This window comes from Melanotaenia boesemani, chromosome 9 (assembly GCF_017639745.1).
Source record: "Melanotaenia boesemani isolate fMelBoe1 chromosome 9, fMelBoe1.pri, whole genome shotgun sequence".
Lineage (NCBI taxonomy): Eukaryota > Metazoa > Chordata > Actinopteri > Atheriniformes > Melanotaeniidae > Melanotaenia > Melanotaenia boesemani.
Window position 1 is genome coordinate 29,846,149 of NC_055690.1, and position 14,004 is coordinate 29,860,152.

General features: G+C 37.8%; 1 protein-coding gene across 2 annotated transcripts in view; it reads left to right on the plus strand.

The window, feature by feature from the left end:
- Nucleotides 1-12,342, plus strand: part of LOC121645751 (pregnancy zone protein-like) — a 34,653-nt gene extending 22,311 nt beyond the window's left edge. For both annotated transcript variants that reach the window (XM_041994413.1, XM_041994412.1), the window contains 11 exons: nt 1,919-1,994; nt 2,875-3,031; nt 7,435-7,509; nt 7,749-7,911; nt 7,994-8,181; nt 8,279-8,491; nt 8,816-8,940; nt 9,017-9,107; nt 9,182-9,250; nt 9,335-9,440; nt 11,206-12,342. In XM_041994413.1, the coding sequence (XP_041850347.1) occupies nt 1,919-1,994; nt 2,875-3,031; nt 7,435-7,509; nt 7,749-7,911; nt 7,994-8,181; nt 8,279-8,491; nt 8,816-8,940; nt 9,017-9,107; nt 9,182-9,250; nt 9,335-9,440; nt 11,206-11,261 (1,319 nt within the window). In that variant the 3' untranslated portion in view covers nt 11,262-12,342. The remainder of the gene's footprint in view (nt 1-1,918; nt 1,995-2,874; nt 3,032-7,434; nt 7,510-7,748; nt 7,912-7,993; nt 8,182-8,278; nt 8,492-8,815; nt 8,941-9,016; nt 9,108-9,181; nt 9,251-9,334; nt 9,441-11,205) is intronic.
- The last annotated feature ends 1,662 nt before the right edge of the window (nt 12,343-14,004 follow it).

Here is a 14,004-nt window from a genome sequence, read left to right on the forward strand (position 1 = left end):
ATAAGTATACTACTAACATTTCTCAATAAAAAATATACATAAAATTGGAGCTTTCACCAAATCTGATTACACTCAACCTCCTGCATGAGTTTGTACTGAATAAACGCTTGGCTAGAGTTAGAGTCAAGTTTGTCACAAAAGAAAACTTCTTCATCAGAAAAACCCAGCATGATTCTTTAATCCTTTAATGCTTTATGCATCATATTTGATACAAACTGTTTCTGACACTTTTTAAATCAATTTCTTTCAAAAGCTTGGCTCAAAACCCTGTTGTATACAATCTGATACTCTTCTGCCCCCTGGATAGAATGATACAACAATGCACTACAATAATTTTGACATATCACATTGTAGTAAACAGTTGATACACAAAAATAATTTTTATTAATTGTATTTTTACTAAAGCTGTCAAAGATAATGCATTAATGGTGGTAACTAATTTATGTAATTAAATGTGTTATTATTTTTAATACAGTTCATGGTTCATAACAGCACACATTTACCCCAAAGTGTTGTTGTTGGCAGGACCTTGTCTAACACAGTAGTTGGCTGGTCACAGCGTTTATATTCCAGCTATGCAGGGGCGGGTCTAGAAAAGTTCAGATGGGGGGCCAGGCAGGAGCACTGATCAAGAAAAGGGGGGCACAAATGGGACCTTTCTATAGGCATAGATTTTATGAAATATTGAACTGATTATTACAACTAAAGTGATCATCTAATGGGAAAAAAGGTTAACAAAAATGTGTAAAACAAATAGCCATCTATTGATCTATGATCAATGATCTATTTTCTCAACAGCTGTTTACTTTGGATGATGCTGCTGTAGGACATTTATCACTACTGCACAAACACACTTCAATGATAAAAAGAAAAATGTGTTTATCCAGATCATCAGTTTTCATCATTATTCGCTGTTTAACTTCAGTCGTCACATCTGCTGGTTTTATGACAGAAATTATCCCCATGGAGATGGTTGGCGTGATGGTGATATATGAATTCTGGATTATCACTTTTCCTCTGTTGTTACCTGGTGTTGGAACGATCTACAAAACTCTGTCCAATCCAAAGAGTCCTTATCCACTTTTAAGAACAAGCTAAAGACTCATCTGTTTAAAGAACATTTCCTTACTTAGCTTAACACTTCTACTTGTTGGAATCAGTTAGAAATATTTGTCCAGCTTTTTGGCTCAACTCAGCACTGAATAACCTGCTTAAGATGATATTGTGTGATGAAATTGTGATTTTGTAATTAAACAAAAGACTATTATAGAGGGAAAAAATAAAATAAAATAAAAAAGGACTACCTCTAGCACCACAGCACCTGGGTCTAACAGGATTACAGCAGTCTGACAACCACGTAATGATGATGTCCTGTTTGATTTCTTGCTTGTGTTGTTCTTACTCTCACATGTAAGTCACTTTGGAGAAAAGCGTCTGCTAAATGACTGTAAAATAGAATAGAATAGAATAGAATAGAATAGAATAGAATAGAATAGAATAGAATAGCAGTATGGTCTAGAACATGGTAGAGATTATGCAGAACAACATATAGAAATGTATTACATGCTGCATTTACTGACCCTTGGACACTGACATTTATCCAGGTGAAGGTCAATCAACAATAAATATTCAAATTTCAGGCACATTTGCAAATGGTGATTAATTAATTTCCTACCTGTGATTAATCTGATTAAAATGTTTAATCATTTGACAGCCCTAATATTTACATTTTATTAATGGGCAAATTAAGAATTCAGAATAAAAAAAATAAAAAAGTCATTTTTGACACATTTTTTTCTTGGGTTGCAATTTAAAGGTTAAAACTCAATATCTGCACAAAACATTTCCACATTTATTTCCTACTGATTGACATCATGCTTTTAGTACGTCATCCTCTAAAGTTTCTGTTGTTCTGCAGGTTACCAGAGACAGCTTAACTACAAAGATGATCAAGGGGGATACAGCACGTTTGGATACGGACCAGGAAACACCTGGTGAGAATACTGGTGATCAGTCTGTACATGTTGTGAAACATTTAGACCTCTTAAACAAAGCCTTTATATATATTTGAGCTGGGTTTTAAAATTTGATTAATCTATTGAGCTATTAATCTAATGAATTGATTTAAATCTAATTAATCCAATACTGATTCATAAAACTTAGAGATCGACCATTTTATTTTTTTAAATGTTCTTTTTTCTGGTGACAACAATGACCCTATGTTATGACCACCCCTACAAAATGGCCCCTATGTAGGGCACTATGTAGGGAGTAAGGTGCACATTCGGACACAGCCAGAATGTTTTGAAAATAACAGGAAGTGATGTCCCTACGCACACATGTACATAGTCATATAGTAAATCTGATAATGGACAATAGACTGGTAAATGGAGGGAACAATATTTTGAATAGATTATTACAGATTATTACAGTAATCAGAGTTTTCCTGGATATTTAATTTTGATGGTCATGTAAAAAAGCTCAGTGTTTCATAAAAGTATTTATCTGAGAATACCTTTAATATTAAAAACAAACTGGTGTATACATAAATATCTGAAAAATAATAAATATATCTAATCAAATCAAATCAGATTTAATCCAAATATACCAAATCAGGCTGTTGTGAATCAAATAAAATCAAATCGATTCAGGAAATTACTGGTGATACCCAGCCCTAGTTTACATTGATGAGTGACACACTGTGCTGAGGTTGTAGTCTCTTCTCTACAAGAACATGCACAAGAAATGTGATTTTGTGATTACCAAGAAATGTGTAAAGCGTAAATTAGCCAAATTTATTTCAATAATTAATGTTTCAAACTATTATTTTGACAGAAACTAGGATGAATAAATGTTAACTTTGCTTTTTCTCAGGCTGACTGCCTTTGTACTGAGATCTTTTTACAAAGCTCAGTCGTTTGTCTACATTGACCCAACAAAGATTGAACAGTCAAAGAGCTGGTTGGAACAAAAACAAAATCGAAGTGGATGCTTTGAACAGTCTGGGAAACTCTTCAACAACAGAATGAAGGTATGCGAATAGCTACTTTTCAATTCCAACAATAAAAAAATGTTCATTTACACAGAAAGAGATCCTGGCTTCACGGACTACACTGTCTGGCCAAAACAAAAAGTGGCCACCTGGATTAAACTAAGCAAATACATATGAGCTTCCTTATTTCTGAATGGGTTATTGTCTTTCAACTGGCAAGTTATTTAATGCCAACTGATACAATGAGAAGCTTTTGATTTAGTAAAAAAAAAACACATATGGGGGTCACGTAATGCACTTTTGTTGCAGTGTTGATTTTTAGTCGACAAAAACTCAGAAAGGTTTAATCTAGTTTTAGATTTAAAAAGTGGAAATAAGATTGACAGGTTATAACAAGTATTGCAATTCATAAAACAAGTTAACCTTAATGCTTTTGCATAATAACCAGATCCTTTACCAGACTGATAGCTTTAGCCGAGACTTTCCCTTCAACAGGGATCCAATGCTGCCGTGCTGTACTTAACTGCTGTTGTATCTTGAAACCAGTCGCAGAGATGTCCAAAAAGTTAGACAAGCTAGTGGACAGACTGGCGACGGTGGAACAATGAGTGTCCAACTTGAAGAATAAAGCAGTGGCTAATGCACCACGGCTTGACTTGGTGGAGTCAGCGCTGAAAAAAGCAATGAGAAAACTTTATTATGAGAACCAGAGTCAACAACAAAACGTCAGAATTATTAGACTGAAAGAAGGCACCGGAGGCGAGAATCCACACATGTTTTTTGAGAAGTGGATTCTTGAGGTCTGGAACATGGACATGTTCATGTTGAAAATTGAACAAGCTCACCGTGTGGGATTTCCGGTGGGATCCACTGGCAAACAGGGCCCGCGTGCGGTCATGATGAGGCTTCATGAATACACTGGGCGGGGATTAAATTCGCCTTTGTGTACCCAGCTATAATTAAGATTCTCCCTCCAAATGGAAAACCAATCTCCCTTTCCACGATGAAGGAAATCAACGACTACATGAAGACACTCCCTACTACCTAGTGACTGTATCAACTCACCTGTAACCAGGTAACGGGTATGATCTCCCTCAAAAATATCTGCATATACAAATGAATAAAGAAGACTGCATAGTGGACAAAGGTATTATATAACACCAGGATAGTTTTTGTTCATCTTAAGTTTGATGCACTTGAACATGTGTATCTATCAGTTTATGTGATTTGCTGCTTACTATTAGTAGTTACACAACTGTTGACATGCTGGCATTTTGGCATTCTTTATACATTTTGTTAGAGCATATGTTCATTTGCTCCTAAAACACACAATGGGGTAGTCAAAACGATGGTTAATGAAGTAACTTACCCCAGGTTGGTGTGCCACAGCGATAGCTGCCAAGAGGTCCCACAAGAGAAACTCTGGAGGCGTTGGTCTCATGACCATTCACTCTGATTGGTTAAGCCCCGAACCCCCCCCACCCCCCTCCTCTGCTCTCACATCTTCAGACACAAGTTAGTTTTGGCACAAATATCTCGCAAGGAATGAGTCAAAAGTCAGGCCACAGTTTTATCACGCTGTGACTCGCGAGAGCACATTTGTGACTTGCAGCAGCAGATTCAGGAAGTTGTAATCGCTAAGTTGAGGTTGTAAAGCAAAATGAACACTTGAAAAAAAAATTTAATTACAAGTAAACTATGGAAGATAATTTGTCAGATGGACTAATTTTTCTCTGTAACTTCAAATTCAGTTCACGTGTGTGTGAGTTTTCTTTACAGAAGAAAATTTTGACATACAAGTTCAGATTTTTGATGTGCAACTTCTCACATTTTATTCTACAAGTTTTCACATCAAATCTACAAATTTGTTCATTTTGGCACATTTTTACCTTCATAGATTTGAACTGTCATCTTTCCCCTTCCTTAGACAGAGATCACCCTCATAAATATCAGTCAAAATCTGGCAGAGCATTATAAACTTTTCTTGAGATATTTAACTTGTTAGATGGTTGGAGATTCATTAACCCTGTATGAGGCAAACTCATTTTTATATTATTTCCCCATTGGTGGTATTTTCACTACTAAGAGGATGTCTTTTAGTTAAGGTTGTTATGTTAACAGTAAATCAAAAATGTTTACATTGGACATTAAGTTTAATTTGAGGTAGTTAAATATGTAATTTAACTTATGTAACTTATTTTTCCCCGGTCTTTTTGGTGCTGTGGCTTTAAGAACGCATCCAGGGTGTGAAGTGGTAGAACAATGAACTAAGTTTTTTTTGTACTATATTAGCTGTGGAAGCACACGGTTTTTTTTACCGTGTCTTGGTGTTTAATTTGTTATCCAGACAGTCTTGAACTGGCATATTTTTGTGACACTTAAGGAATAAACCATTTTGTTGTTTCTTCAAACCAAGACAGAGTGGGGCTGGATAATTAAACCTCATGAGAGACACATGTAAACCATGATTAACAGCTAATATGCTTGTGAGGCAATAACAATCCCTAATAAGAAGAAATTAACCTCACCTGTCATTTTCTCAAATTGACTATACATTTATAGCTGAACACCTAGCCCATTTAGTAATACGGTGATATTGGATCCTTTGCCCTCTTAGCCTGTGCACCTGTTACTCTAGAAATGCAGCCTCTTAGGTCCACAGAGCAATCATTTTATTGAAAAAAATTTACTTTTACCTTTGAAAATATCCATATGTAACATATTTAGCTAAATGCAATATAATATCTTACAAAATGTTTGTCTATCTCCATATATGTATAGTAAATACAAAGCAGGGGCCTCTCCAAACTGCCCAAAATGTAAGACTGTTATAGGGACAAGATTTGACTGCCACTGGGAATGCGAAAAGATCCAACATTTTTGGCAAACTGCATGTACTGAGGTAACGTGATATTTAAGCAGCAACTACAGCCTAATCCAAAACTGTGTTCACTGGGACATATCCCTGAGTCAGTAAAATCACATAAGAACACTGTACATTATTTGCTTATGTCAGGCCAAAAGGCTGTCATTGTAGGAGAAGAACCTCCTTTAATATACTGGTGGAAGTCTCTGATATCAGACTATATTTCTCTGGAAAGATTAAGACTCTGTATCAACGGTTGGAAGGACTTCTTTACAGCAAAGTTCGGCTGTGCTGCAATATCTGGGAACTCAGACTGCAACTACCTGAAATGGCAGATTTAATAAGGACTTCAGAGACCACTGCTCTGGATGTGTTATAGATTTGCTACACTTGTCACAATCTGTACTGTGCTGGACTGTTATGATTTTTAACTTTTTAACTTTAACCGTCCAATGTCTTATTAAAAACTGGAAGATTAGTGGGGAACCATCATCCAGAAACCAATGTGGTAGGCAAAACGTTCTGAATCGACAATCAACGACACGTTTGGTGAAATTTTAAACAAAGAAAATGCCAGAAGAACTTGAGCTAAAAATAAGAACATTTCCACACACAATGTGACGGGAATTCGAGGGATTGGGAGTGAACAGCTGTGTAGCCAAAAAAAAAAAAAAAAAATCAGTCAGGCTAACTTGGAAAAAAAGGCTTCCATTTGCTAGCTAGCATAAAGATTATACTCTGTAACGATGGAAGAAGGTAACGTTTTCTGATGAGTTCAGATTTCACCCTGTTCCAGAGTGATGGGAGCATCAGGGTAAGAAAGGAGGCAGATAAAGTGATGCAGCCATCATGCCTAGTGTCAACTGTACAAGCCTGTGGGGGCAGTTTATCATCTGGGGTTGCTGCAGTTGGTCAGGTTCAGATCTAGGTTCAGCTGACTACCTGAATATACTGATTGAGCAGGTTATTCCATCTTCCCTGATGGCACGGCCAAATTCCAAGATGACAAAGCCAGGATTGCTGGGGGTCAGATTGTAAAAGAGTACTACAGGGAGCGTGAGACATCATTTTCACACATGTACTGGCCACCACAGAGTCCAGAGCTGAACCCCACTGAGACTCTTTGGGATATGCTGGAAAAGGCTTTGACCGCCAGTGGTTGGACTGTCCCATCAATGATACAAGATCTTGGAGAAAATTAATGCAACACTGGATAAAAATAAGACTTGTAACAATGAAGGAACTTATTGAGATGATGCCACAGTGAATGCTTCTGGAATTAAAGCCCAAGTCCAACAAAATATTAGAGTGTGTGACTTCTTTTTGAGTGGTGAGTTTTTGAGTTTTCTTTGGCCAGACAGTGTATAAAGTGGTAAAAAATATGCCAGACTGTCATGAGATGCGTGAAATTTATATGTCACGATTTCCTCTCATCAATTCAACTGGATTCAGCAGCATAAATTCACCTGGAAGATTCTTCTTTTGCCGTTTTCTTTCATTTGTGAAAAAGAGAATAGCACTATATTTGTGGTCTCTGTTCCCTGTATAAAACAATGAATGTGTTCTGTCTCTGCAGGGTGGTGTGTCTGATGAAATAACACTGAGTGCTTACATCACTTCTGCCTTCTTGGAAATGAATATATCCACAGATGTGAGTCAAATTCATATAATAGCGTGGTATTTTTCATTTTGTGTTGATCAAAACAAACGGGTCAATTAAAATACAAGAATAACGTGAAATGAAAATTTAATTTTCCTTTTTATTCATCGCCTGCCCCCATCCTCCTCCATGCTGAGTGCACTGTGAATTTACAGCGTTTTATTTCCCCTGCCCCTTACGGCTGTGAACTTGGTGGACACAGTGACTGAATAATTATTTTATCTGCTAAGGATGCTGTGGTGAATAAGAGCCTGATGTGCCTCAAAGAATCTATCAGTGACCTCAGTAACACCTACACTTCAGCTCTGCTGGCATACGTCTTCACACTGGCAGGAGACACGGAGACCCGTGCTCACCTTCTGCGGCACCTTGACACAGTGGCTATAAAAGAAGGTTGGTGAATATCCTGGAAGAAATCATTCAGGCTCCAATGCTATGAGTAAATTACATTTGGTTCTATTTGAATGGTTTTCAGGAGGTTTCATCCACTGGTCTCAGACAGCAACAGAAAAATCTGACTCTCTGTCAGTGGAAATCAGTTCTTATGTACTGATGGCCAAACTCAGTGGCCCGTTCTCCCCTGAGGACCTGGGCTACACATCAAGTATCGTTAGGTGGCTGACTGGACAGCAGAATCATTACGGAGGCTTCTCCTCCACTCAGGTACTGCAAGGCTTCAAATCTGTTGGATCTGTCCTCTGTGGGGCTGAGAACACAGCATATGACTCCATGTCAGTGACTTTATAACTGTGTGTTTTAGGACACGGTGGTGGCTCTTCAGGCTCTGGCTCTTTACTCCACTGTGGTGTTCAGTCCAGAGGGTTCGAGCACGGTGACTGTTTTGTCTCCCAGCGGTCAGCGGACATTTGATGTGAATCCAGTCAACAAACTTCTCTACCAGGAGGAGATGCTGCAAGACGTAACAGGAAAGTTCAGCCTGGAGGTGAAGGGCGCTGCATGTGCTTCAGTACAGGTCAGTGAACATTGAGGAGCTTATTGTTCTTTTTTGTGCACATGCATTCATCCAATCTACCTAATACTGAAGTTAATTTCAGAAATCTCAATATTTTTTTCTTTATTTTTATCACTTATGATACATGTATCAATGTGTAATACATAACAGAACTTCATCCCATAATCCAAAGACATGCATGTTAGGTTTATTGGTTACTCTCTGTGTTGGCCCTGCGATGGACTGGTGATCTGTCCAGGGTTTACCCTGTTAAATGCTGGGTTAGGCTCTGTAATTAATTATGATTAATTTTTGTGAACTAAAAGCTTTAAATGTGTTTTCCAGATTTCTCAACATTACAACATCCCAACTCCCTCTGATGTCACCACTCTGAGTGTGAAGGGGGAACCAGAGTCCAACTGTACCAGCAAGTCTCAAAGACCCAAACTCACTCTGAAGCTTCAATCTCTGTATGTAATCAGAAAGATTCCTGTTCCTGTGATAAAACTGTAATTCTGGACAGTGATCCTATGTTTGCACTAACAGATACAGTGGAAAGGAGAGCAGTACAAACATGGTGATCCTGGACATCAAAAGTCTGTCTGGATTTGTTCCAGACCCAGACTCTCTGACGCAAGTAAGTTATGTCAATTGTAACACTTGTTGTCATAGTAATATTGATTGAAAGCCAACTGAATGTTGTTCTTGCAGCTCAAAAGTGCTCAATTGGTGGATCGTGTGGAACAGAAGGAGGATCATGTTCTGGTGTACTTACAGGAGGTGAGAGAATTTCACAGTAGGGAAACTGTTAATGATGATCTCTATATTTGTAGCTGACGGTGTCGTCTGTTCTTCTACCAACAGTTAAGGACTGGAACAGCCATCAACCACAGTTTAGAACTGGTACAGGAGCTCCCAGTGAAGAACCTGAAGCCAGCCGTGGTCAAGATCTATGACTATTACCAGCCAAGTAAAAGCTTAAATTCCTTTACAGAGAGAACAGGACACACAGACACACTTTGGGCCTTTGTAGAGCTTTTTAAACACGCAAAATAATTATTGAGCGGTGAGGTGGTGAGCACCACAGCCTAACAGCAAAAAAGTCCCTGGTTCAACCTGTGTATGCATGGGTTCTCTCTGGGTTTTCCAGCTTCTTCCCACCATCCAAAGATATACATGTAAGGTTAATTACTCACCCTAAACTTTCCCTAGGAGTGAATGTTTATTTGTTGTTTATGTTGGTCCTGGAATAAACTGGTGTAGTCTGCCTCTCGCCGGCTAGTTGCTGGGATAGGCTTCAGCCCCCTGTGACCCTAAGTTGTTATAAGTGGTACAGAAAAATAAAAAAAATGTTATATATATATATATATATATATATATATATATATATATATATGTGTGTGTGTGTGTATAATTTTCCAAAGATACTGAAAGACATGAGTCGCTTGCACCACAACAGCTGAAGGAATGTGACCAAGTTTTTGAAGCTTTCCTCTGAGAAAAAAAGAATAAAATATGAAAAAAACCCTTTTCACACAGCGCATTTAAGTAATGCACTGCTGCAATTTTACTATCAAATTTAAATCTCACTTTTTACTGTTCGGACTCTGGGCTTCTTGGAGGTTCTGGGTAGTGACTTGGTGGAGTGTTGTATGCTATCTAGGATTGTACATTATGGACACCATGGTACAACTTCAGGTAGTCAACAGTGCACCTGGTGCTGCCAGGTGTCATCTTTGACCCAAGGTTTGTGACCAATTTCTGGCTGTATCAGATTTATTTATGCTCGATGCAGAAGACGGACACACAGATGGATGGACACTTTTGTCCGTCTCCTGCGTTGTTTATGTTCATAAATTTGGCCCATTTTTGGAGGCCTTGCAGATCCTTCACTTGATGCAGCAAATGGAGCAATGCCATCAGAGACTGTGAGGGCAGTGTTGAGCAGTATATGTAGAGATGTAGAGATGGTGGGAGCTTTTGAAGAAAGGCTTTGTGAGTATGATGGGCATGTTGGGTGATTGCAACATACAGTGGTGCATTACCACCACTAGCCACTGTCTGAAACTGGTGTCAGAACACGGAAGTGAACTCTGAACTCAGCACTGCCCACTAGTGGATGAATTGACTTAACAAATATGGCAACGTAAAGGATGCATGGAAATATGACGAGATGTATAAGAACGTTTTAAATGGACATACCTATTCACATACATGAAGGAGCAAAAATTGACCTTAAGTCTTGGCCTTTTGGGTTAGGGCTATGAACTGATCACCACGTGGTGAGTTAGGTCTGGTAGTGGAAGATATTGCCCTGCAAAATAAATAAAAATGTGCTCTATTTTATTATTCCTTTATTTTCCCATATTTTAAACCCCCTATCAATCTAAAGATGTATAAAAAGATGATTACCCCATATTGGAGTGTACTGTAATAATGGCGTATCTATATCTATCTATATCATTTTTTAAGCTTGGATGCTTATGGAGAATAACAAATTTCAATTAAGGATTCAACATTTTAAAAGAGAAATTTAAAAAACTATCACATATTTTTAATCAAAACCTGAATATGAGATCATTTATGCAATGCCAACAACTTTTACTCTGGACATTCTACATTGTGATGACTTTTATTATTGACACTATCTATAAAAACTACAAAATACATTCAACTGTTTAAGCTTTCACATGTTGTTTTTGTCTTATAATTTCTGTTTTTCTTCTTCCTTTTAGGTGATCGGGCTGAGATTGAATACATCTATCCTTGTGCAGCAGGCAGTAGTCTGTGATGGGACTGAGCAACACTTTGAAATAGTTTTAGTTCGTTTTCACCATCAGAAATTTGAGATATATTAGATGGTTCATTGATGGAACTGATCCTGTACAGTACATGTGCAAACTTGCTTAAATAACATATTTTACACTGAAAAAAGTGTTTGTAAAAATGATTTTTGGTGTAACATCATATGTATGAATATGACTAGCATCAAGGGTGAAAGTAAGCTGATATGGTCTGATACTGTGTACCACTAAAACATTCACTGGCGGTATGCAGTACCAGGAAGATGGGAGAGTGGCTGCCTGCTATAAAGGTCTTATTCAGAACCAGGTCAAACAATAGATCCATAAGCAACATGCAGTTTTAAAAACTGGCCTCCACAGCGCCCAGCCATCGAAACATGTACCGCATATTAAGTCTTTACGTTCGTTGCTGAATGCTCTGATTAAATTCAGTAGGAGAGTAATCAGTTGTGTTTTATGTTTTTATTTTTTTATTTTAATTTTAACTACACAGAACAAAACGGAGATTTCACTGCACATGCATGCCTACTTCTCAAACAGCGATTGCTATGGAGATCGGTGCGTTTGATTGAGTGCACTGGGACATTTTCTTATTGGTCAACAGATGTCAAGAGACTGCTTGAACAATATATTACACCAATGAAATCCCACACATTCTTGTGGTTTGCAAAAAAAATTCAACAAAATTTAAATATCTACCAGTTATCCACAGATATTTAAATAAAAATGTTTTTGCTCGTGATTTCATGAGCTGTTTCTAGACACATGTTCTCTGCATGTTTATTAATGCTCCAATTAAAATAAATAGTTTAACATATTGTCAAGTGTTTTTAATTTTTCCCTACTCCATTAGCCTGTGTTGCCTACATTAAAATATTGAAATGTTTTTATTTGTTTCAGTTTTTAATTTGTTATTTTAAAATGCATGAAGTGAGAGAGAGATAAAGGTTTTTGAAATAGTACCGGCAAGAATTTCAAACTACTTTCACCCCTGACTAGCATAAATAATATGGTCTTTTTGTCTTTCATTTTCACCTTGTAGAATAAAGATTGTTCAGCTATTCACCACATGGGATTCTGTCATTATTCACTGAGATGATCACCTGTTCAGTTTTCCATTCACCAAACCAAATTTGCATAAGTGAACCAGCTGAATACTAAATGTATCTACTACACTGTGTTGAATGATTTTGTCAAACAATGAGCCGAATGCGACATCAAAATAGAGTTTCTTTCTTGTTAAAAAAAAAAAAGAAAAAAAAAGTTGGCCCGTTGACCTCAGCTGAAGAAACTGAACTGTTAACTCATCAACACGATGATTGTTAATCAGTTAATCGGTTATCAGGCATTGCTAAGTTGTACACTGGTGTGGTTTGTTTTGGAAAACCATACTCCCACTGAAACCTATCAAAGTGGATCATCTACCACACAGTTCTAACCCATAAACTGGTTCAGAAGTTAAGTAACCTTAGTCTGGGTAGCTCACTGTGCACCTCGACACTTGACCTTCTCTCAACACAACCCAGAACATCAGGATGGTAGACCTCTTCCACCGTCATCCAGGACATTGAGACACCAGGCGCATGTCCTCAGTCTTCTCCTTCTCTTTACATATGACTGTTCCTCCATCTGCACCACCAACGCCATCAAATTTTCAGACAACACCACCGTTATAAGACAGATAGACAGATCTCGTTCGTTCAGTCACTACCCACAGCACGTGACCATCGGTGAAGTTAGGAGTGTAGATCAGGGGTGTTTCCTGGACCTGGGAACATTAGGGGCTGAGCCCACACCCTCATAAGGAACCAAAACAGTAAAAACTGCTTTTTATTTAAACTTTCTTGAGCATTGTGTCGCCTTGTTTAAAGCCAAATACTGTAATATGTGCTTCCATATGTATTTATTTTCAATCTTAAATGTGACAATGTAAACAAGATCTCTAAAATCAGAGGTAAACTTTTACTTTTCCAGACATCTGCTGTTTATCTCCACAACCTGCTCTGACTTGTACAGGAACACGTCCTGTTCTCCCCCAACACATTCTTCTCCACGTGGACACTTTAGGGAGCACCTCCAGACTCCCACAGGGCACCACACAAAGACATGGCTGCGTACCTGTGAGAAGGCACGTGAGCCACAGAGCAACAGGTAGCTGCATTTCTTCAGTCCAATCTCATTGAAATGAACTGTGACAAGGCAAGGCTAATTTATTTGTAGAGCACATTTCATGTACAAGACAATTCAAAGTGCTTTACATAAAACATTACAGCAGGGTGCAGAAGGCAATACAGGTGCATTGAAAAAAACAAAAATTAAAAGAAAAATTAATTAACAAAAACAGAAAGAAAGGGCTAAAATAAAATGGATAAAATGCAAGAAATAAAGTTTCAGTGTGGGGAAAGACGTATTAAAACATGATCAAGTTTAAAGATGCCAGCTTAAAAGAACCAGATGCAGATCTGGACTTTTAAATAAAAACTATTGAACAGCAGAGAACAGGTGGGTCTTTAACTTTTAGATTTGATGACAACTGTGGTGGATAACCTGTTTGAATGTATAACACCTGAAATATGGAAGGAAAACAGTAGAAATGTCACTACTAGCTGTATTTATAGAACCCCAGGTTTAAGTATTGACGTATTTAAGGACTGGATGGAGGAAACATTTTCAAAAATGGGAAACAAGGTTGTATTTATTTGTGGAGACTTCAGTATTGACATGTTAAAT